At 41.1% G+C, this 25308-nt stretch overlaps 1 protein-coding gene across 9 annotated transcripts in view; it reads left to right on the forward strand.

Moving 5' to 3' along the window:
* PLCL1 (phospholipase C like 1 (inactive)) overlaps window positions 1-25308 on the forward strand; it is a 322644-nt gene that overhangs the window by 161806 nt on the left and 135530 nt on the right. For 3 of the 9 annotated variants that reach the window (XM_075934261.1, XM_075934260.1, XM_025182042.2), the window contains exon 2: window positions 13541-13774. The exons of 5 other annotated variants lie outside the window; for them this stretch is intronic. In XM_075934261.1, the coding sequence (XP_075790376.1) occupies window positions 13760-13774 (15 nt within the window). In that variant the 5' untranslated portion in view covers window positions 13541-13759. Of the gene's footprint in view, window positions 1-7331; window positions 13775-25308 lie in introns of those variants that run through there. One more of the 9 variants, XM_075934259.1, reaches the window with a different exon arrangement.

Raw genomic sequence — 25308 nt, forward strand, 5'->3', positions numbered from 1 at the left:
GGACTGGGCTGGCTCTGCGGGCTTCTGGGGGTGGAAGCTCTCCTGCAGCCCCCCAATTGCCCCCTCTCCCCAGATGGCAGCCTGCGGCAAGTGCAGCCGGGCTGATGGCTGAGTGGTGTGATGTGCCCAGTGTGGGTAGTCCAGGCACTCCAAGCCAGGACTGCTTTGCAAGCGGGGCACCCCTGAGAACTGACTGTCCGGGGTGGGGATCTGGACCCTTTAAGCACAGCCCTCGGCTAGCCCGAGACAGCATATCCACGCTCTTAAGTTCTCCTCTGATGCCCTGCCGGCACTGCTTCCGGCCAGCCTTAAGCCCGAATGCTAGTTCGAATTAGCAAAACGCTAATTCGAACTAGTTTTTTAGTCTGGATCCGTTAATTCGAATTAGCTTAGTTCGAATTAACTAATTCGAACTAAGTATCAGAGGGGTAGCCGTGTTAGTCTGAATCTGCAAAAGCGACGAGGAGTCCTGTGGCACCTTATAGACTAACTGAAGTGTAGGAGCATAAGCTTTCGTGGGCAAAGACCCACTTCGTCAGATGCATGAAGTGGAAATTTCCAGAGGCAGGAATAAATATGCAATGAGACATGCATCTACATGCATCTGACGAAGTGGGTCTTTGCCCACGAAAGCTTATGCTCCTACACTTCAGTTAGTCTATAAGGTGCCACAGGACTCCTCGTCGCTTAATTCGAACTAAGTTAGTTCGAATTAACGTTGTAGTGTAGACATACCCCAAGACAGTTAATTCAGATACTAAAAAGGGATTGGTGTTTGTAAAAGTTCTCACTCAGTCCTGAGCCTCTGCCCAGTGCTTGGGCCTGTACTTCCTAGCCCGGCAGCCCCTTTAAGACCAGGGGCCAGAGGGTGGGTCAGCAAACAAACAGCTCTCAAAGTCAAATGGTGGCCCAAGCCCTGGTTCAGGGCGGGGCAAGCAAACAGTTTTCACAGCACAATTGGGAAGGGGGAGACTGCCACTCAGTATGTGGGTGGCAGGGGGGACACGGGCCCCCCTTACTGCACTGTGTACTGTCCCAGGGCCCTAGTGGTGGCAGCCTTGGCATCCACTGGGGTCAGCAGGGAATCCGCTCCGAAGCCTGCTAACACACCTTAAAGGGTCATCAGGTCCACCTGACCATCTCCTGCTTCCCCTGGGCCACTTCCAGACTCCCTCTCAGTTTGTACCTGGTTCCCAGGCAGTGGCAGGTTCACAGGGTCTGTATAGTCCCAAGTTTAGGCATAGGGAGAAAAGGGTCTCCTCCTCAAGGCCTGGGCATGGTGGCCCGGGGCCAGTTGTCCGCTTCAGCATCTTCAGGATAAGCCTCTGCTCCCTCTGACAGCTGGCCCCCTACTAAGCTTCTGGGCTCAGCTTTTATACTTTCTGCCCCTCCCCTAGGTCTCTGTGGACTTAAAGGGGCTGGCTCCATCTCAGCCCACCTAGGCTCAGGGAGGGGTTCTTCCTCCTCGGGGTCAATGAGTGGCCAACCCTGCTCACTACAGTGTTCCAAGCCACAATCAAATGAGTGTCAGAGGGATAAATGTCTGGTTAAAAGTGTAGTTTCAGATGAATCTTCTACAGTAAAAAACTCTTTATTTTGTAGAAATGTTAGTGAACACATTTCTATCTGACATTGTACTGTTATGTAAAATGACTGGGTTACTAGGACCTGTAGCTGGAAACTGTTAACATGGGATTTAGATGATGAATCTGGACACTCGCAGGAATGAATTCTCTCGGGGTAGGTCTACACTACAGAGTTTTGTTGGAAAAATGGCTGTTTTTCCGGCAAAACTTGAGGACCGTCCACACTGCAATTGCATTCTTCCACAAGAAAATTGAAAGAACAAAGGGGATTTTCCAGCATTGATAATCCTCATTCTACGAGGAAGAAGCCTTTTTGCGAAGGAGCTTTTTCACAAAAAGGCGTGTGTGCACAGGAAAGAGGGAGTTCTTCCATGGAAAGAGGAAAAAGCACAGGTGCCCTGGTGGCCATTCCATTCATAGCAATCACAGCTTACATGGGAGAGAGCATCCATTCAGTCTGGATGCTCTCTTTCGAAAAAGCAGATCGCTCTTTCCATGCACTTTTGCAGGGTGGACGCTCTCTTTCGGAAGAAGTTTTTCCAGAAGATCTCTTCCGAAAAAAGCTTCTTCCGAAAGAAGCCTGCAATATAGACATAGCCTCATAGATAAGAGAATGGGTAATAAATGAACAGTGCCTGTAAGTTCATGAAAAAAACTTACTGCAATTTAGAGAGCACAGAAAAGATACACAAAGGGAGTGGCACAGCTACGCATAAAAGCTTTTTATTGTCTTTGAACTTGAACTAGAAATATGTATTGCACCTTGTGACCCACTTCATTGAGTGCCAAGTCCTCTTCTGTCAATGAGAGCCAATACTGAATGCTTGTAAAATTCCACCTTCCCATTACTCGGAACAAATACATCCTTCAAAATCTAGAAGAGCTGTGCATAACCCCAATCCATAATAGCAATAGTGCTGAGTTTGAGTGTGTCTCTAGCGCATGTCAGTGGTGCTTAAGTAACCCACTGAAATATAATAGTTTTGGTATGCAGACCCCTAGAACTTTCTGAATCATGAGCATGTAGTCCCTGATTCTACTGAACATTTAAGTAGTTGTTTAAATCCCATGTTCTTAGGTGGTTTGCTGAATAGGGATGAATTTATGCTCACACTTAAAAGAAACCTGAGCATGGTGCATAAATGCTTTGCTAAATCAAAGCCTTAAAGAAAAACTTAAAAACAATGTAGAGAGAGTTTTTGGTTGTCCTGTTCAGAATGTAAGGAGCAGGGAAAACTTAATTAACTTCACTGGTTCTCAGATTACTGAGGCACCTGTTTCAACATGTAAGTATAGGGCCAAGCTGTAACCTTGTATAGAAATATGATACTGTGAGTGAGCCATGAGTGCAGAAGTAGAGATATAATCATGTGGGCTGTACAGTAGAGATTATAATCAAAACAATAATAGAGGTGCTTCTCCCTTAGCATGCTTCTCTTGCATTCTTGGAGCCTATCCCATTGTAGGAGGGAATGTCTCCCAGCAAGCTCCGGTTCTCTCCCTCCCCCTCCAAGATTTTCATAATTTTACTTTAATGTGAAGAACCCAACCTTCATCTTTTTGGCATTGCCTGTGGCCTTGTGCAGTGGGGTTGTGTTAACTTCCATGACCCAGCATAAGGATGAAGAAAATCAGGATCCATAACTTGCTCCGTGGAGCGGATGAGTCCTAGGGCACACATTTGTATGCAGGCCATGACTGATGTAAGTACTAATTAGGCTGGTGTAGTAGTATTCAGCTTCATGTATCTTGTGATCCCATAAAAAGGACTGGACGTTTGCATATGTGGAGCTCATTACTCATCAGTCTTTAGTTAACATCATTGTTCCTTATCTCTTACACATGCAATGTTTGTGTAAATTCAGAAACGTTCTCTTCTGGACCCATGCTGGATTGCATGTGCACCACTGGCTGAATTACAGATGCTGTTTTGACCTTCATTCTTAATTTCCTGTGTGTGGGTTGATTTGTGGGGTATAAAACAGATTGGCTTTTTAGATCACAGAGACATATACACTGCCTGCTAAGCACTGACAAGAATGGACTGGTGGTGAAGAAAATTTGTGAACTTGGTCACACTTACACAAAAGCTGCTATATTTTCATTTGTCATTTATCTTTCATTCATCTCCACAGATTCCAAACTGTTTGGAGCTTTATAGGGTGAAATCAACACCTTTAACTCCTCTGCAAAGCATGCACCAAACAATGCAGTGTTCACTTCATGTTTGCTACTGTAACTATGAACTGAGCAGAAAACTTCTTTGAAACACTTGATGTGAATTATTTGTATGAAAAATCTTGGAAAAGTAGTTGAACTCCTATGTGTATAATGAAATTTCATATTTTGGCACACTCTGTATTGTTCCAGTAGCCTCATATAAATAGCTTCTATTAGTTAGGTGTTAAGATTTATCAAAGAGATGGGTAGCATTTGCAGTGCACGATGGCAATTTCTCTAGAAGGCATAATTTGTAAAGGCTTTGTAGTCTTGGCACATTAATTTACCTATGGATTTCCTGGAAATAGTTAGTCAATGGGAGGGATACTCATATATATTTTTACACACATACATCCAGGTTGAAATTGTTGATAACTCTATATAACATCTAGGGATGTCTCTTTCAGATTGAGGGTCCCTTGTGCCAGGTGCTGTACAAACACACAACGAAATGATGGTTCCTGCTCCAAAAGGCTAACACAGTCTAAATGTTAGAGGCTTTCATTGACTGACCATTGGGGTCAAGGTGGATGCCCATGACAATGAAAAGGGGACAGGGGAGTATTTTGTAGAAATACAATAAAGCAAATTTGTCCTTGGCATAAGTCAACTTAAGTGGATGGGGTTACACAGTAAGTCTGAATGCGGCCCTTTCCCTGAGAAAGGCTTACTAGACTTTAAATGCTGCATATTTTAAAGATTATTAATATTTTACATGTGACGTTTACATCAGCTAGATCCTTCTTAGATTTGCTTTATGATTGTTAATCATAAAGTGCTGCACAATGGTAATGCCACTCTGTGCTGCTTGTAAATAACTTTATTACAAAAAAAAGTAGTTTATCATGGTAGTGAGATAACAGTTGAGGAGTTGAGCCCTTGGTTAATATAAGCATTTATAAAATTAGCTTGTAGTTATGCAGCAAGTCAAGTAGGTTGGTAATATGGCTATGTGCCAGCTTTTTTCTTCTTCCCTGGTCCTAGAAACTATAGTGATTTTGGAAAGAGAAAAGATGTTAAAAGCCATGAACAAAGTCTCTGTTGTTCGATTAACTCTTCATTCTGATTTCCAATAACTAATAAGCAAGATATTTTATTAAAAATAGCTTTTGTAAAACTGGTTAAAAAGGAAATAAATTCAAATGGGAACTGTGTTCCCCATACTAATAAGTAAAGATAACAGGATGGGAGTGTTCCTCAATCTATTGCCAACCTATTAAAGATAGGAAATAGCATAATACTCAGAATATCCTATGAAAAAAGTAACCTCATGGCCATACACTGTGTAAGCTCTCTTGTTCCATTTCCTTACATTTTGACATCTCTTCCTATTCTGTGATATTTATTTAACCTATTGTAAACGTCTTGGGGATGGGACTGTCTTATTCGTGCATAAGATGCTACATACAACGCTCTTAATGTTCATACTCTGTTGATGGGTGCAGTACAAGAAGCTAGAGTAGTAGTATAAATAACAGGATTCTCCATATTAATGCCACAGTTAGCTATCGATAATTACACTGCCTCTCCACCGGACCGAGTAAGTAGGTAGGAAATGTTACTGACCTGCATAGTAGGGAGAGGGGAATGAAATGTGGCATGCCTTAGAGATGCATAGCCCCTCTTCCATGAGCTCTCAGCCTACTATTGACTAACCAGAGAGAGAGATTGGAATGGATTGACAACTCACTCTGCTCCCTTCTGCTTTAATTTAAATTCTTGCCCAGGCCCTTTGGAGTCTTCAGCTTTGTTTTAGCTGCCTCACCCTCCCTTTCTGTTTTGTGGTAGAGTTGTGCTGTGTTCTTTAAGATGCTGTGGGTCTCATCAATTGTCAGTTTAGCAGTCAAGGAAGGAATTGTTTCCTATCAAGGTCAAATTGGCAGAGGCTTCATAGATTTTTTTTTTCACCTTCCTCGCAGTATCATGGAGGCATGGTTAGGTTACATGGGACTTAAACTTATTAATATCCCAATTTCTGTGAATATTCAACAAATAGTCTGGTAGCACTTTAAAGACTAGCAAAACATGTAGGTGGTATCATGAGCTTTCGTGGGCACATACCATCTACATGTTTTGTTAGTCTTTAAAATGCTACCAGACTATTCGTTGTTTTTTAAGACTATTCTGTACAGACTAACTTGGCTACCCCCTGAAGCTTGTGAATGTTCAGTTCTTCCTGACTTGTGTCCAGTGTGAAGGCAAGGCCCAACAGGCTAGCACCTGGAATTGAGAGAGAGGATTTGGGGGCCTATGGGAAATGAGGAGACCTGAAGTCTTAGACTGTCACTGAGATCTCTGTTCGAACTCATCATGAGGAAGATGAGAGGAAACGGCCAGTCAAGATGAATACTAAGAGAAGGCAGAAGAGAATCTACCCCAAGTTATGGGTTATAGGATAGCAGCCCTTTAGCCTCCATCAGGGACCCATTTAAATAGTTGCAATGGGGAGATGGGAGCAAACAGAACTTCCACAGTGCCAAATTAGTCTGCTGCTTAAATCCACCTCTGCGTCTGTTCTAAGCATATGTCAATATGGCTTGGAAGGGGTTGGTCAGGACATCAGGTGAATGAGGATAGTCTTTCATTTACTATCTCTCAAACTGCTTCTTCCTCGTGCTTAAAAAAATCCTGAAAACTCTCCTGTTCCATGAAATATTTCTCCTTTGTGGCTGCAGACTATTCTGCATATGTTTTCTGTTGCACTGTGCCTGATCACACCTTTAAGGCCAGGATTTACAGTCACCCTCCCTACAGCACTCTGTACACTTCAGGGCGCTCAATTATTTATATATATATATATATATATATATATATATATATATATATATATATATATATATATATATATATAGTGTGTGGCTTTCATGTACAGGCAGTCCCTGAGTTACGCGGATCTGACTTACGTCGGATCCGCAGATACGAACGGGGATTTTCTCGCCCCGGACGACGGGAGCGGCAGACGCCCGGTCCCGCCGCCCCCGTCCTCCGGGGCGAGAAAAGCTGCTCAGCGTCTCCCTGGTCTGCTGGGGGGGGGGGATGCAGCTAGTGCCCCCCCAGCAGACTAGGGAGACGTGGAGCAAAGCCCCAGGCCTGTGGTAGAGCAGGTGGGGCGCTGCCGGTTGGTCCCGCAGCACCGCTCCTTGGCGCTACTGGACCAACCCGGCAGCACCCCAGCTGCTCTGCCCTAGGAGTCCTGATTCAGCCTCTGCTGATCAGTTTCAGCAGCGGCTGAATCAGGACACCTGGGGCAGAGCAGCTGGGGTGCTGCTGGGTTGGTCCAGTAGCACCGAGGAGCAGCCGCGCTACTGGACCAACCCAGCAGCACCCCAGCTGCTCTGCCCCAGGCGTCCTCAAGTCAGCCGCTGCTGAAACTGACCAGCGGCTGACTACAGGAAGCCCCTGCCCCGGGCTTCCTGGAATCACCCGCTGATCAGTTTCAGCAGCAGCTGACTTGGGGATGCCTGGGGTTCTTAAGTTGAATCTGTATGTAAGTCGGAACTGGCGTCCAGATTCAGCCGCTGTTGAAACTGATCAGTTTCAGCAGTGGCTGAATCTGGACGCCAGTTCCGACTTACATACAGATTCAACTTGAGAACAAACCTACAGTCCCTATCTTGTACGTAACCCGGGGACTGCCTGTATTGAGAAAATAAAACAGTTGTTTGCAACACTCTTTCTCCCTCTTTTCTTGGTTTAATCACAGGGAGATTATTTTTGGAACAGAGCCTAGTATAGCATAAGTACTAAAATGTCAGCTCTCTTTACTAACTCGGTATTGGTACAGCAAGTCAAGAGACTGTTAAAATATCAAAATAAACAATAATGAAAGGAGCTAAAGGGTTGGGTTTATCTAACATATGAATAATAATTAAAAATAAATAATCTGTTAGCATGGGGCTTCCTGTTCAGCACTTGCCCATGACAGAGAGCAGAAAGCAGATCTGGTCTCAGCAAGTGTTCAGGTAGATATGGATTGATGTGTATAAGTATGTACCATTTGGGGAGGATGTAATCAATTACCAAATCAGCTGAAAGGAAACTAGCCTGATGGCTCAGTAATATTTAAAGACTAGGATTCATTCTGAGTTTGACCTGCCAAAACTATTTTGCTATGGAAAAGCTTCACCTGTAACATTGGACTGCATCTGAGTGGCATGTTCCTTTTAAAACAAAATTCCAACCCAAGTACTGCTGAAGAATTGTCAGCACATCTCAGCTGATCCATACAAAATACAATTGTCATTCTGTGTTCTTTCCTAATATTTTGTCACATTATCATCAAATAACAATATTTCTCGCTATTGACAGAAGTGTGCCTCTCCACCTTCATGAGGCCAAAGCCATGCCATATCAACCAGAAATCCTTTCATATTGGATGTTAATAGTGACATCTGACTCCACTGTAGAGATTAAATTGCCTTTTCTTTTTATCTCATTTCCCAGTTGGAAAGATACACCTCTGTTGCACCTCTGAAGGGAGGTTGTTAAAGTCATGGCAGATGGGAGGAAGCTATGGGGAGAAGAGGTGTTTATTATCTGTAACATCTGGGAGCAACTCTCTTTATACTGCACAATGACAGTGGCTCTTCCTATTTGGGCTTGGACATTACGAGCGCCTATTGCTATCCATTTGTAAGAAATCTTGAAAACAGTCATGAATAAGCACGAAGCTGCATTGCTGTAGTAATACATCACCAAGTTTGTAGGATATAACTTTGCTGAGCTATTGTCTTTCAAGGTCAGAGGATCTTCCATTTTGACTTTCAACAGTTACATAACTAAAGCCAGAGAGCTCGTTCCAGAGTGAATTTCAGGTACTGTAGAAAAGAGAATTTTTCACATGGAGAACAATTTCAGGCATCAAAATTAACATTTCACTTCTTCAGGAAAAAGGGATGATGTGTACATAGAAGGGTAAATATACAAACTGTTATTTGTCTGTCATGCACCCAGAAATGGCAACAGTCCGAACCTGCTTATAGCTCCCTCTCAAGAACTTAGATGTACAGAGCATGTTCAGAGTTTGAGAAAATACAAATGCAAAGCTCTGTGTGGTCTGCTCCTTCTAAAATGTGTGGAGTGAGGCCAGAACTACTAATTAGGCATACTAATTGAGTTTCCTAATGATTTTTGAGTATGGAAGACATCTGAAGTACTGAGCCAAGATTGGGTCAAACATAATGAATACAGCATTACTATCTTGCTGGTGTTACTTAAGATGCTGCTAGGAATTTAACATAATCACAATCCTTTCAAGGGTCAGAAAGAAATACTCGAGATGCAAATTGACAATGGGATATCTTTTATTCCATTTCTGACTGTGCAGAACTGTACTACAGTTTATTTTAGTTTCAGAGAGTAAGTGATATAAAAGATTTACGATCTATTTAATGATTAATCCCTCCTCCCCCTGTATTACACTTCTTTACTTATGACATTGCCAGTGATTCAGTGGGGCACTTTGATAAAATTGCTATTACTGTTAGTTATTCTTAGTGTCAAGGTCATAGACTAACTTCACCTATAGATTTAAAAAAAACAGTTTATAACTTTTCAAGAAACAGGCTTTTTGAGCTTAACAGTAACTACAAGAGATTTGTCCACAATGATCAATCTGTCTCTCAGGGTATGTCTAGACTGCATTACTATTTTGGGATACCGGAAGTATCTCAAAATAGCAATGCCGCATATTTTGAATTTTTTTCAAAATAATGGACGCTCTCTTTCACCATCCCTGTAAACCTCATTCTACGAGGAATAAGGGATGGCTCGAAAGAGCACTTTATTTCGAAATTTGGTGCTGTGTAGACACGCCAAATTTCAAAATAGCCTCTTTTGAAATTAAATTAAAAAAATACGCAATTTGCATATATATTTTTAAATTTTAGAGTGCAGTCTAGACATAGCCTCAGACACACACAGTGAGCTGTTACAGCACGCTATTGATTATCATGCTGCTTAAGTTCTAGGAGCATGTGAAAACTGAAGTGGAGAAATAGAGATGCCTGAGCTTCACAGCAGTTAACATAATAGGCTATGACAGTCTTTTTGTTCTTTATGCTAAGCTGCAATCTGGGACTTTCATGGCAGCAGTGCCACCGTGGCACAAGCTGGTGCAGTGTAGATTCACACCCTGGCTGGCTATTCACTAACTTGCTACGTGGCCAAGCCCCTTGAAGTGATAGTGGATAACAAATTATTCTAACATTGATCTCCCCCCCACACACTTTCCACAGCCCTTCTCTGGTTGGGGAGACTGGGACACATGCTTGACCAAAACGTGTGTTGGTAGTTCCATTGAACAATTTGGCCTTTTGTGCATCAGTGCAAGTACTTGCCTTTCACTAGCCAACGCATCTTGGGTTTGATCCTACTTCTGTCTGATCTGTTCAATGGAGAACTTCCCGTTAACTTGAGTGATGCAGGATCAAGCCGATTGCTTAAACATCAATAATATTTTCCAAGGTTTATAAAGAAGCTGAGGATTCCCTGCATACCTAAATCTCTCTCTGTAATCACTGTGGCTGTGTCTACATTGGCATGATCTTGCACCAAAGCGGCAAAAACATGCTGCCTGTCTCCACTGGCGGGGAGTTCTTGCGCAAGAACATTGACGTTCTAATGTGTGAAATCAGGGCTTCTTGCGCAAGAACTATGATGTTCCCGCTCAGGAATAAGCCCTCTTGTGCAACTGTTCTTGCACAAGAGGCCAGTGTAGGCAGGCAACATGAATTTATTGCGCAAGAAAGTCCGATGGCTAAAATGGCCATCAGAGCTTTCTTGCGCAAGAGAGCGTCTACACTGGCACAGATGCTCTTGCGCAAAAGCACATCTCTTGCGCAAAGGCACATGCCAGTGTAGATGCTCTCTTGTGCAAATACTTTAACGCAAGAACTTTTGTGTGAAAGGGTATTTGCGCAAGATCATGCCAATGTAGACACAGCCTGTGAGTTGTAGGTGAACTAAGAATGTAGCACTGGTGCCAAGATGTTTCGGTGAAGTCAAAGGACTAACTACAGGACTCTGTATTTTAAAACATCATGGTCTACCTAATGCCACCTAATGCACAAGGTTTCTCAATCATGTACAAAATTAAATATTCTGATTGTGTTACGTTAATGTATTACAAAACATTAGCAATTTTAGCACAGATTTAATTTTTTTAATCGATTGAGTATGTCGGTAATGAAAATGAGAGATCCAAATTACAAGCTTTATTCATATTCAACTGTGAAGGCCCCCCCTCCCCTTCCTAATTAGCTTAGGCTGGCCTGACTCTGCAGGCCTGGTCAATTAGCCCCAGATGTTCCACTGCCCCTGATTGCCTCAGCTGGTTCTAAACCAGCCCTTCCCTGTTACTCTGCAAACAGAGATCTCAGTCAGAGGCTTCGAGATCCCCTAGCCGCTACTTTTTTATAGCCTTCTGTTCTGACCCTGTCACAGCACACATGGACAAACACCTTCCTCAAACTGCTTGCTTCAAATCCACAAAAATGTTATGCTTTAAATTAAAGCTTTTCTAACCATAGGTTTTATTAAACAAGATTACTAGTAATTCAGGAATAAATCTTAAACTGTCTCATAAAAACAAATATACTAACATTTATCCCACAGTGTTGATTTAAAGAGCTTTAATGCAGAGCACTTGCCATACTTAACAATTTAATGGCGTGTAATAGGGTGCCTGATGTTTTTTCATAGTTTCCACCCTCACTCCCGCTTACGTTCATGTTTTGCAAGGCTTTTAAGTTGTTGTTAGAAAGAATTGATTACATTTTTGTTGCAGTATTATTTACTTTTGCTTGTATGAAAGCTTTAAAGTAAATTTAAAAAGCACTTAATAGATAATGCCTTTAAGTAAATTGAAGGAAGCCACTTCTACCTCAACTATAGAAGTTTCTGTTGCATCCAACTGTATAACAGATTCATCTGCTTTACCACCTCATTATCTCTGCTTTGAATTACATGTGTAGAACACGAAATTTCCTGCAGGCATAGTGTCAACAACAGTTAGCTTTTATATTTATATTCTTCTAGATTTGAAAGATTATTAATCAGAAAACCAAGCTCCCTCTCTCACGGTTGAGTTTCAATAGATGAAAAGGTAGACACCTTTCTCCACCTTCTTCTCTGTCTGTGATTCTCTTTTGTAATAGGCTCTTTCATTAGGGGTGCTGGCACGCATGGTAATGAGGTCAGCACCCCCATGCTCACTGGGGTTTATAGTTTGGATCAATGGCTTTCATCAGTCCCATTATGCACATTTGTGCTGGGCTGTTGCTTAACCTAAAAGTACAGGTTAGAACCAAATAATATTTTGACAAGTGCTTTGCAAACTCTTATCTTTACCAATGCACCTCATTTCTAAGCTGCAATTACTCTGCTGCTCTTTAGGGATGATATTTTCCCCCCTGAAGTAAAATACCTCTGAAATACACACACTGTCCCATGATGCTCTCTGAATTTTTTTTTTTTTTTTTTTTTTTACATTCACTAATGATCAGACATAAAATTGGATTTCAAGTACAGTGAGATCTGGATACACAGGTCTCCTAAATGTTTAAACTTTTATTCATAAATCTGCAGTCTGGTGCCTTCTAAATCACGCTGTGAGGTCATCAGCAAAAGGTATTGTCTCCCTCATGGCATGGCATACAGTTTATCTTAATCTTAAAGGGAGAGTGAGATTTTAGTTTATACCACAATGTAAAGGCCCACTACTTTACATTGTAACAAGTATGCTGGTCTGGGGCTTACCCCAAAGCTCATTGAAGAAATGGCAGTCTTTCCATTGGCTTTGGATCATGCCCATATTTGATATCTTTGTTAGGAATAATCAATGGCTGGTTAACCTGCTAGAGGAAAACACTAGCGATTTAAAATCTTCACAAGGTGTGCAGAGTCTTCGAGTTTTCTGATTATAGTATATCTGTGAAACTATGAAAGTGAGAGTCTGTATATTGATGCATAATACAGACATTAACAGTATTGTGTTCGTGGAAATACACATACACAACCAGACATCTGCTAGCTGTTCCCTTATTTTCAGTTCAGGTTTCAGATAAGCTTTAAAAAAATGTGAATTAGGTCTTTACCACAGAGCTGTCAGATAACTTTTATGTCTGCCTGTAAGGGAGCAATCTGACTTTCTCTCTTGAGCATACATCCTTTTCAATGTTGGTTTGGCCAGAATTCCTTGGTTGCATCTTATGACTGATCAGAGCAATTGACTCAAACTGAATCTTCTAATATGTTGCTGGATTTCATTGTGTTACAATGTTGTGTAATACCACTTCACAGTTCTATGCTTCTTAATAGAATTGAGGCGTCAATAAGGTCTTGTATTCTGGTCAGTCATTCAACATTTCAAACGGGCTGCTTTTTTTCCCTATTGGCAAAGAGTCATAAAAACCAGTGCAAGCTATTTAGAGATTTTTATCTTCATACTGTGATATCATTTTTGGAAACCTGTCTGAGAAGTCTTTCAGTGGCACTCATTGATATAAGAAAGCAGTAGCTTCTGTTGTCATGTTGGCCCTGTATTGGGACCATTCTTGGGTTTGGTACTGAGTTGACATGTGGACACTTTTGTCTATAGGTCAGTCACATAATCATGACTTGTCTATTTAAGTGTATTTTATGTTATCCAGTGTTTTAGCAAATAATTTCTTTGATCACTAGTTGGTTGGCCTTTGTAAAATTTTCCATATACCATCTCTTTCTCTCTCCTGCAGACTTCCACCATCTGTGCCTTTTTTCAGAAACATTTGCACCATGTACCTTGTTGACGAGGATTGTGCATGCTGAAATTTGTGCTACAAAAATTTTAATTTAGTGGAGGAAAGGAAGATGCAGATGGAACATCTAGTTTTCTCAAGAGAAGTATTCAAGAAGCCCATAAAATACCCATCATAATTTAAAAGACAGAGCATAATAAAATATCATATATAGGAATGATCGATGTCATGGTAAGTTCAATAAGATCTTAGAAACCTAAAAATCTTCCCCTTTGTGTGTGAATGGTAGATTTGGGCCTCCTGTTGGCATCCATGGGATAAATCTAGTGTCAATGTAAATCTGAATTTGACTATTGAAACAGGTAGCATTCTCTGGCTGAATTTAGCTAACAGATTATTGTGTAGACAAAAGCTCTCTGGAAGGCTAGAACTCCTTTGTACTGTTATATGCACAGGATAGATCTCCATAAAATATGTCCAGTTAATATGGGTGCTGATGAAATGACTTTTGTGGATGTTTACAGAATGGGTTACTCCCACGCTGTTGTGCTTTTGTCCTAACTTAGGAAAGCGTCTCTATGCAGGAAGAACATAAGCATGTGAATCAGTTCACTACTTCCTTTAGAGGCTGAATGAACATAAGAACAGCCGGACTGGGTCAAACCAAAGGTTCATCTAGCCCAGGAGCCTGTCTGCTGACAGTGGCCAGCACCAGGTGCCCCGGGAGGGGGTGGGGGATGGACCAAAGACAATGATCAAGCAATTTGTCTCCTGCCATCCTTCTCCAGCCTCTGACAAACAGAGGTCAGGGACACCCTTTCTATCCCCTGGCTAATGGCCTTTTATGGACCTAACCTCCATGAAATTAATGGAGATTGCCTATCTCTTAGAACTGGAAGGGACCTTGAAAGGTCATTGAGTCCAGTCCCCTGCCTTTGCAGCAGGACCAAGTACCATCCCTGACAGATTTTTGCCCCAAAAAGCTTCCTCAAGGATTGAGCTCACAACCCTGGGTTTAGTAGGCCAATGCTCAAACCACTGAGCTGTCCCTCCCCCTATAAATGGGAGCATAGGACGGGGAGTCAGAACACCTGGGTTCTGTTCTTGGGGCTGCTACAAATTTTCCTGTGTTATGTTAGACAAGTTATTTAATCTCACTGGTTATATCTATGCTGCAATTAAAAACTCGTGTCTGGGCCATGCCAGCCTATATCGGGCCGCAGGTCTTGGGCTAAGGGACTGAAACACACCCCCTCCCATTACAGGGGCCTGGAGCCCAGGCTCCAGACCAAATCGAAATGTCTACATTGCTATTAAACTGGCCCTGAACCAGCCCTGTTGGCTGCCACAGGCCAGCTCTGGGTGATTAATTGCCTGCAAAAGCCAGGATGATACATATCTAGCTCAGAGAGGTGTTTTTGAGACATAATAAATAAATGTTTTTGAAGCATTTGGAGAGGGAAGTGATCAGGAAAAGTCAACATGGATTTGCCAAGGGCAAATTCATGCCTGACCAACCTGATTGCCTTTATGACAAGGTAACTGGCTTTGTGGGTATGGGGGAGGTGGTGGATGTTATATACCTTGACTTTAGCAAAGCTTTTGATACAGTCTCCCACAGTATCCTTGCCAGTAAGTTAAAGAAGTATGGATTAGATAAATGGACTGTAAGGTAGATAGAGAGCTGGGTAGGTTGTTGGGCTCAATGGTAGTGGTCTCGGCTTGAAGTCTGGTTGGGGGTCGTTATCAAGCGGAATTAAGCATACAGTTAATTGACAGGACAGAGAGCTTTTGCTGGTAGAGTTATTCCTCTCCCCACAAGGAATAACTCCTTTTTGCACTACAGCTCTTGCACAAAAAGGCATGTGGGAATGCTCCGGAGGAGGTTCTTGGGCTAAAAGAACCTATCAGAAAAAGCACAGGTGCTCTGATGGCCATTCTGCTAATGGCAATCAAAGCTTTCTTGCACAAGAGCATTAATGTATGCATGCTCTCTTGTGCAAAAACATATCACTTTTGCAATGTGCTTTTGAAGTATGGACGCACTTTTGCGCAAGAAGATTTGTGGAAGATCTCTTCGGCAAAAAGCTCCTTGTGCAAAAATCCTGCAGTGTAGGCAAAGCCTTAGTGTTTTGACAGGTCTGATGAGGTGAATGGTAGGAGTATTGGCAGTATTGCCAGTTGAGGTAAAAACTGGACCCCGTGATTATGGATTGGTTGATATTCTCTTTAATGTTAGTGGATGTGGGAGATTGACTGCTAATGTGTGCCTGGTTTTGGATGAGGAAGGAGTTAAAGCAAAGGAGGAAGAGAACCATATACATGACTTGTAAGAAGGTTGTGCTGGAAAAGCATAGGCAGTTATGGGAAGGTCACTGAATAACTGTATAGACAGAAATAACAACAGCTAGATCTTATATATAGTGCTTTTATTAGTAGATCTCAAAGAGCTTTATCAAAGAAACTGGTATCTTCATTACCATTATACAGATTAGGAAACTGTTAAACAATGAAAGTAGTATTAGCAAAGAGGTAAATAAGATGATGACTTACCCAGTGCCATCTAGTGTAAGAAATTTCTGTAAGGGTTAGATAATGGAATGGATAACTTTTCTGAGCACAATAACTATAAATATGGAAAATAATTGGGAGAAAATCTGAACACCTACACTTTTACCTCGTTGCAGAAGAGATGTACTTTTATCTTAGCATTGAAAGAAGTTTTGTGCATATAATGTAGTGGGGGGAAAAGGAGTGTTTTGTAAGTAGCTTTGTCCCGTCTCTTTTCTTTTTCTGAGTGAATTCAGAACACTTTAAGAAGAAAATACTGCCTATTTAAATGTTATCTGACTATGGTAAAAAGTGCAAACCACATTTTTATCTGAATTGACCATTTTCATTCTCTTGCTATTCTGTTAAGAGGAAAAGAAGTAGATATTCTAGCTTCTTGTGGTTTGAGCTTGGACCCTGTTCTGAACAAAAGTCCCAGATTCTGCGTTTCTGCTTTAGACTAAAGTCAGATTAGGGATATCTGATGGTAGAAATGATAAACTGCTCAATAGAAAACTATATATCTGCTTTGTGCCTTGCTTGGCAAACCTGAATTAAAGTGGTTATCTTTTAGCTGAGTCAGAGAGAAAAATAAGATTAATAGTAATTATTTTTACTTTTGTATTAACTGGGTTATTTTGGGTGCTTTATTTTATATAAAGCAGTAATTACTTTTTCCCAGGTGGAGAGAATTAGTGAACATTGATTTAAAAAAAAAAAATCTCAGCATGGGTAACTATTTCCTCTAGTATAGGATTTTTTGATAAGAGAAAACTTTCTTAGCTGATATACATAGAATTTATAACCCATCAGAATCCACTGATTTTAGAGAAAGCTGCATTAATTCAAGTCAATGAAACATATATTGTATGAAACATATTAATGGTGTATTGGGCAGCTTTTATATGATCAACGAGTGCAGGATAAGTAGGGGTAAAAATCCACCAAATGTTAGCCTTCCATGCGCTACTTTAATTGTTTTACAAAAGAAAGGCTGACTCAGATTTTTGGTTTAATTTGGTGCTTCTTTTTGCTACCCACAAAGATATACTATATGGGTGTGTCTAAACTACATGGCTCCATTGACGGAGCCATGTAGATCAGGTTGATCGGCAGAGGGAAATGAAGCTGCGATTTAAATAATCGTGGCTTCATTTAAATTTAAATGGCTGCTGCGCTGAGCTGACAAACAGCTGATCAGCTGTTTGTCGGCTCAGCATGCTAGTCTGGATGCTCCCGCGCCGACCTGAAAGCCCTTTATCGACCTCCCCGTTATACCTCGTAGGATGAGGTTTACCAGGGATGTCGATAAAGGGCTTTCTTGTCGACAGGAGAGTGTCCAGACTGCCCCGATCTGCCAACAAACAGCTGATCGGCAGAGCGGAGCAGCCATTTAAATGTAAATGAAGCCGCGATTATTTAAATCATGGCTTCATTTCCCTTTGCTGAACAAACAAATCTACATGGCTCCGTCGACGGAGCCATGTAGTCTAGACGTACCCTATCTGTGCTTATTTTATTTGAGCAATTAAATAGCTTTATTATGTTAGAAAATGATAGATGATACTTTTATTTACTATTGGGTTCTGAATTTGGATGGAAATTGCAATTCAGTTTAAAATGCACAAAAATTATAAATTTTGTTTAGTTAATTTTTAATTAATTTGAAAACACGTTTTTCATTAGTGCTAAGTGATTTATTAAACAAAAGACGTATTATCTCTAATTAGTGAATTGAACTGATTACTGTCCTTCAGATTTTATAGAAGTGGTAGATCTCATCTTCTCACACCTAGTTTCTATTGATAGATTTGAAGAAAAACACACATGCTTTCCTGCTTTTTTTAAAAAAAACCTCCCAATGAGTTTCTCAACTGTGAGTGATTTAATCATTGAGCTGAACTTGCTGAATAAACCAATATAAAAGAATTAGTCTCTTTAAAGAAGTGGAAAAAGCTACAAGCTGATTTAGCACATCACCAAAATCTGGTTCCACATGCTTAGCCTGTTACTTCCATCAGTTCGTAGGTTTGACTTTCTTTAAAACTTTGGCTGCAAAAGTACTACTTGATACAATTTAAAAAATAATAATTTAAATGATTTTGGTAGCTGCTTGTAAATGTGTCATTTAAAATTAAACTAGAATTAATTACTTTAATTTAAAATTTAAAAAAACTGAGATTTAAATAATGTGATTTGTATATTAGATAATAGTTTGTCTTTCTTTGTCCTATATGGATATGTAAAATGATTGGAACAATTCTGGTCTTCAGTGTTTTTTAAAAGACCAATCAACACCTCTGGGTACACTTTCAAAACTTTTTATTTTTGCTGGTATTTTCTGTATTGCTCATCTCCCATGTTTATTTTTTAATTTGGAAGATTTGCATGAATACAAGCTCTTCTATTTCTTTAGCATTTATTTACCACTATGACATCAAATTTAATAGCTATGGCAATGGTTGACATAAAGAATATAACTTCATGTGGGAAATAAACAGTAGGAACAAATAAAATTCTAAGTAATCAAGACTGTTTTCTTCTTGCAGCAACAGCAAAACAAAGAAAATGAGAGAAGAAGGGAAAAAATATGAGAGCAGATAGTTTTCTAAATGTAAAGGATGACAGCTCCTTAAGGGCATGTCTACACAGCACGGCAAAAGTCGAATTAAGATACGTAACTTCAGCTACGTTAATTGCGTAGCTGAAATCAAAATAGCTTAATTCGGCTTTTTGGCGCTGTCTACGCAGCAGGAAGTCGAAGGAAGAACACTCTTCCTTTGGCTTCCCTTACTCCTCATGAAATGAGGATTACAGGAGTCAGAGTAAGAAGTCCTCCATTTCAAAATAATGGCTTGCTGTGTAGACACACTTTATTTTGAAATAACATCAGTTATTCCAAAATAATGCTGCTCTGTAGATGTACCTTTGGAGTCTCATACTTGAGAGGTAGCCGTGTTAGTCTGAATCTGCAAAAGCGACGAGGAGTCCTGCGGCACCTTATCGACATGCATCTGACGAAGTAGGTCTTTGCCCATGAAAGCTTATGCTCAAATAAATCTATAAGGATTTATAGTCTAAAGTCTATAAGGTGCCACAGGACTCCTCGTTGCTTTTGCAGATTCAGACTAACATGGCTACCTACCCCTCTGATACTTGACACCATGCAAGGCACTGCATTTAGCTGTATAGAGTGGAAATCCATCAACCTCGTGAAGATACTTGTCTTGTTAATTCTCTGCTGGTGTATAAGGAAATTGCTCATATCAGGTACTTGGTAATGTTATGTTAATTAGTCAGTGTTTTGTTTTTCGGTTATTTCAGATAAACTAAGTCAAAAGTATTTTCTGATTTCACTAGTAGATAACCCTGAGCATAGTTGCTATGTTTCATGCAGCTCCATGTTAAGCAAATTGTTCAATGTGAACTTGAATATCTGCATGTAATTCCTGCTCAAATTAACCTCCCCTCTCATCTTTTTCAGCTCTGGTCTCTAGTATCTTTACTTTCAGACCATGCCCCTTTCTCTTCCTCAGCCCTTTTGTTTCTTCATTTATCTGCCGTCCTTTCTCAGATTCCCCTCCGTATGCCACTGCCTCCTTCCCAGAAACCTAGCAGAGAGAGGTCACCTAGCAGTCTAAATCCCCAGCTGCCAGGGAATAAACTGCAGCTTCTGAATGCAAGGGTGCTGTGAATGCAGGAGAGCACTTCCCAGTGTGTTTGTGTCTTGTAAGCTGTGTTCTCTTTGCAGGCCTCCCTCCCCTCCAGTCTGGCCTGAAATTGTTTAGCTCATGGAGGTTTTGAGCGAAAGGTGTCATTTTTACAAATGTAAAACTACTGTATACCTCCTACATAAATTACTGTAAATAGTCACATCTGATTAAATCTGTGCTGCAATATTTAGAGCTTTAAATATGCTACAAGAATATTAATTTAAAAGAATAGGAAATTTCTAAGATAAAAATATGTAACCTAAATTACCATATTTGACAGCATGATTGTATTAAGAAAAGTATATGACACATCTCTGGTTAGCAGAAAAAAATAAAGCTCTAAAATAAATGTTGAATTTCGCAGTTAAAAAATAAAACCACAAACTACTTAAAATGTCAAAACATTTTAAACAATAGTTTAGTGTGTTAAAAAATTGTGTTAATTGTGTCATCAATTATACAATGAAGCAACTCCTATTTTGAAAGTTTTTTTCATTCTACAGTGTACTGGCACTGGTCATGACTAAACTAACACAACATGCACTGTGTTAAAAAGATTAATAGCAAATTTACCTCTTATTTTACTTTCAAGAAAGACAGAGCAGGGACATCAGGGCAGTCCAGTGGACTGCTCTGTCACTTCTTGAGGAATTAACCTGATCTAGCTAAGACAGGGAAACATTTAGTTCATTAAAAATAATCAGAATGAATTGGCCACATGAGAATAGTGTTTTAGTGGTCTGGCATATTTTGCTGTATCCAGCTGTCCAAATTTGGGCAACTTTCCATTGTTTAAACTTAAAAAACAACAAATAGTATGGTAGCACTTTAAAGACTAACAAAACATGTAGATGGTATCATGAGCACAGCCAGAGGCCCAGACTGAAGTATACATAGGAAGAGAGCCTCCAAGTCATATGGGATGCACAATTGTAACAAAGTTATAAATGTAGAACTTTTGTGGCTTAGAGCTAAATAGAGGAGTTTAGCATTCAGTACTGTGCTGTTAATCTCTTATGTTTGTAAGCACTAGATTTATCTCATAGAAGTTATATAAATGAAATGGAAGTAGTGAGAAAATTATTCCATTACCTATATGTTAAAATTCTGAACCAATAGCTGGAAAGTAGATTTTTTTTTTAGAAATATTTTTCATGTTTTCAGTTCTTATAAACTAAAAGCCATCTGAGGGCATGTCTACACAGCAGAGTTATTTCAGAGTTACTAGCGTTATTTCAAAATAACAAAGTGAGCGTTTACACAGCAAGTGTGTTATTTTTAAATAATAGAGAAATAACGGGCTTCTTGTTCTGACTTTTGTAACCCTCATTTTATGAGGAATGACGCCTGTTTCAAAATAGTTATTTCGGAATAGGGCGTGTGAAGGCAGTGCAGCTGGAGTTATTTTGAAATAAGTGGCATCCAGGGCTTCCCACAGGTGCCCTGTTGGCTACTCTGTCCATACTCATTCAAACTCTATTGTTCCTCTTCCCCTGTCGCTCTTAAAGCTGCAGCCACAGGGGAAAGGGCTTGTGGCACAAGGCAGGCTCTGTTATTCCTGTGCCACACAGCAGTGCCTTGTTCTGCCAACCCTCTGCCATGGCAGACTCCAGCACACCATCTGAGGCCTCCCTGAGTAGCGCATGGAGAGAGGAGAGGATGTGCCCTGCAATGGGCTTCAGGTCCTGTCTCTGCAGAGCCATGAGGGCATCCTGCAGTAACTGCAGCAGGAGGTGTGGCATGGGGTCTAAGAGCTGTTGACTGCTGGGAGTATAGATAAGTGTTATTGGTTTGTATGTTAAACCCTGCTCTATCTTCGACATGTGAGTAGTCCCCATTGGCTTCAGTGGGACAGTTTATGTGAGTAAAGTGAGCATAATTTTAGCCTATTAACTAAAAAATGCTGTTCATTTTTATTACTGTACATCCCTGGGTTTGAGTGGGATCCTGACAGCAAGCATTAGAAAAATAAAGAGGACGGGTGAGGATAAAAGCCAGTAAGTGTTAGAAGGAACAAAGTACATTAATAATACCAATAGCTGCTTGCTTGTAAAATGCGTGTCAGTGAGAGAGATACAAACATTCTAAGTCATGTAGGTGAGTTGAAGGCCGAGAAGAACGAACAAGGTTTGCATTCTGCCAATTTAAGTTAACTAGATATTCTCCACTGTTCTTATAGTGTAGGAATGAGAGAAGAAGTTTTCCTGGAGCAAGAGGGAGTCTTGCTGCTTACATGCTGCAAAAGATGGGTCTGACACTTTATTTATTTCTGCAGATCTAGAAAAATTACACAAAGGCTACTATGGTACCCTCCAGGCGCCTTAAAACAAATATTTAAAACAATAAATTACAATAAAGGCAACGGCCAGCAACATTCTCAACCATATATAGCAATTGCTAGTCCAGCCTTATAATTGGGGGGTGAATGGGGCATGCAAAGGAAAGGGGGGGAGGGATATGCCTTCCCCTATCATATTGCCTGAATGACAATCCTCCTTCCCAGAAGTGGGGGAGGCATAGTTCAGCTGTTTGAGCATTAGCCTGCTAAACCCACAGTTGTGAGTTCAGTCCTTATGGAGCTGATTTGGGGCAAAAATTCATCAGGGATGATACTTGGTCCTGCTGTGAAGGTAGGGGACTGGACTCAATGACCTTTCAAGGTCCCCTCCAGTTATAGGAGATAGGCAATCTCCGTTATAAATAAAGGGCTAGGTGTCTTGAAGAGCAACAAATGGTGAATTGTTTTGGATTTTGTTCCAAAGAGAGCCTGCTGCTGAATGGTTTTGCCACCAATTCTCTTTTCAGGTTGGGGGGGTGGCAGGTTGAGCGCCCCTGCTAATTATTAGTTGCAGTAAGTATGGCATAGCGGGAGGAAGGGGATTGTGTCTCAAGCAGCTCAGTCCCATGCTAGCATTTGGAATGCTTCAGCTGCGTGAGCATGATGCAAGTTCAAATGGACAAGTTCTATGCAGAGTTCCTAAGGCCCTCATGTAAGCTTTGTGGTGTCAACTAGCAGATGAGTAGCTGCAAGGTGATGGTGGGTCTCCACGCTGCGGCATTTGTCCTGAAGAGAGGATTTATACTGGATAGGTGCAAAGGATACCTCTGGAGAATAGGCTGTAGGATTGGTGATGGTGCCCAGCAATGTTCCCTTTAAGATTTTCTATCCATGTGCAGAATACATTTTCTTATGTGCACCAACACATGTGCAGGTGTGCACCACCACTAGAAACACATGCTGCTGGCTCTGGGCACTGTGGGCGCTCTGCTAATCAGCTGGGCAGCATTTGAATCTCTCTTGGGTGCATGCACAAGCGCTCAGCTTGTAGGGAACACTGGTGCAGTCCCACTGGCCTTAATGCCCACTCTGTGCTTTGAAGTAGCAGTTGGGATGGGAGAGCTTAGGAGGGCAGATCTTGTTTTCCCAGTTCCTCTTATGGGACCTCGAATGTATTTAGGACATATGAATTTTGTCCCTTGATAAATTGCACAGCGTCGACGGAGCCATGTAGATTTGTTTACTCGACAAAGGGAACTGAAGCGGCGATTTAAATAATCGCCACTTCATTTAAATTAAAATTGCTGCCACGCTGTGCCGATCAGCTGTCTGGCGGCACAGCGCTGTAGTCTGGACACTCTGCGGTCAACATCAACGGCATTTATCAACCTCCCTGGTAAACCTCATCCCACGAGGCATAATAGGGAGGTCAACAAATGCCTTTGATGTCAACCGCGGAGCATCCAGACTACAGTGCTGTGCCGCCAAACAGCTGATCCGCACAGCGCGGCAGCCATTTTAATTTAAATGAAGCAGTGATTATTTAAATTGCTGCTTCATTTCCCTTTGCCTACAACCCTAATCTACATGGCAATGTCGACCGAGCCATGTAGTCTAGACGTGCCTTTGGAGTATAACTCAGTTCTGTGTTTGAAGCTAGTAATTCCAAGATGTTAGATACTCTAGAAAGAAACTTCTTTGTTTTTTTGGGGGGAGGTGGTGGTAAACAGCTGTATCATTTTATAACCGCCCCAGCCATTGCTCACTCCCTATTGTATCTCCATATTATTTAAATAACGTTTCCTGTCTGGATTACTCTGCTAGGAATCATGCATTATTAAGTTAAAAATAATACGCAGATGGAACTAAGACTTGGCAAGTGCATAGCTATTCAGTATTTGGTAATAGCTATTCAGAAATAGTGTTGAGTATCTCAAAATACTCTATAAAGTTAGCGGACTAATGTGTGCAAATGATTTTGTAGGACATAAATATGTGACTCGCAGGTTAAAGCCATCTCATGCAGAAAACAGCTTGCTGGTGCCGTGACTTAAGGAAGTGATGCATGGAAATTGTTAATTTAAATGTCACCATTTAGAAAAATCAAAGGCCAAATCATTCAGTTAGAACACTGATGAGCCCTCTGCTTTTTTGCCCTGCATATTATAATTCCCTATAGCACTACTATCACTGTTATTTATTAAATAATGATAGCATCTAGTGACCCAGTCGTCATGCTGTCTGCGTTCTATTGGGTATTAAATAAATACACGTCCCTTTCCTAAAGAGTACACAATTTCTCTCATATATTTATAATTACATTCACGTATGACAGTGCATATTTACATACTGTGGTGTATATATTATGTGTTTTATATATGTATTGTGTGTACGCATGTGTGTGCATGAATTGGAATGTATAAACATTTTGCCTGAGTGCCTGTGGGCATCAATGTACCAACCACACATGCTACATTAACTTTGCCTATGTCATGGCACTAATACATTAGTAGGATTGAGCTACTATAATACTATTTTATCACCACTCAGCAGCACTGACATAATAGGAAAGAAAAGCCATCTCTGTTACCCTTTGCATTCCTGTGCTAAATTCAAGTCAGCAAGGGTATGTCTACACTCCCACCCTAGTTCGAACTAGGGTGGTAATGTAGGCATACCGCACTTGCAAATGAAGACTGGGATTTGAATTTCCCAGGCTTCATTTGCATAAGCCGGCCGGCGCCATTTTTAAATGCCGGCTTGTTCGAACCCCGTGCCGCGCGGCTACACGTGGCACGGGCTAGATAGTTCGAACTAGCAAGCCATTCCGAACTATCTGTATGCCTCGTGGAATGAGGTGTACAGATAGTTCGGAATGGCTTGCTAGTTCGAACTATCTAGCCCGTGCCGCGTGTAGCCGCGCGGCACGGGGTTCGAACAAGCCGGCATTTAAAAATGGCGCCGGCCGGCTTATGCAAATGAAGCCCGGGAAATTCAAATCCCGGGCTTCATTTGCAAGTGCGGTATGCCTACATTACCCTCCTAGTTCGAACTAGCGGGGTAGTGTAGACATACCCCAACAGAGTAGGCCCATGGATGGGCTTTTTGAGAGTCCTGGAGCAATATGTACTGCGAGCGTGCACAAAGTGGATAGAATGGGCCAAATGTGGCTCTCTTACACCTTGTGCAATGATATTAAACTCATGATGGCTACGTCTACATTA

This window comes from Pelodiscus sinensis, chromosome 7 (genome assembly GCF_049634645.1).
Source record: "Pelodiscus sinensis isolate JC-2024 chromosome 7, ASM4963464v1, whole genome shotgun sequence".
Lineage (NCBI taxonomy): Eukaryota > Metazoa > Chordata > Testudines > Trionychidae > Pelodiscus > Pelodiscus sinensis.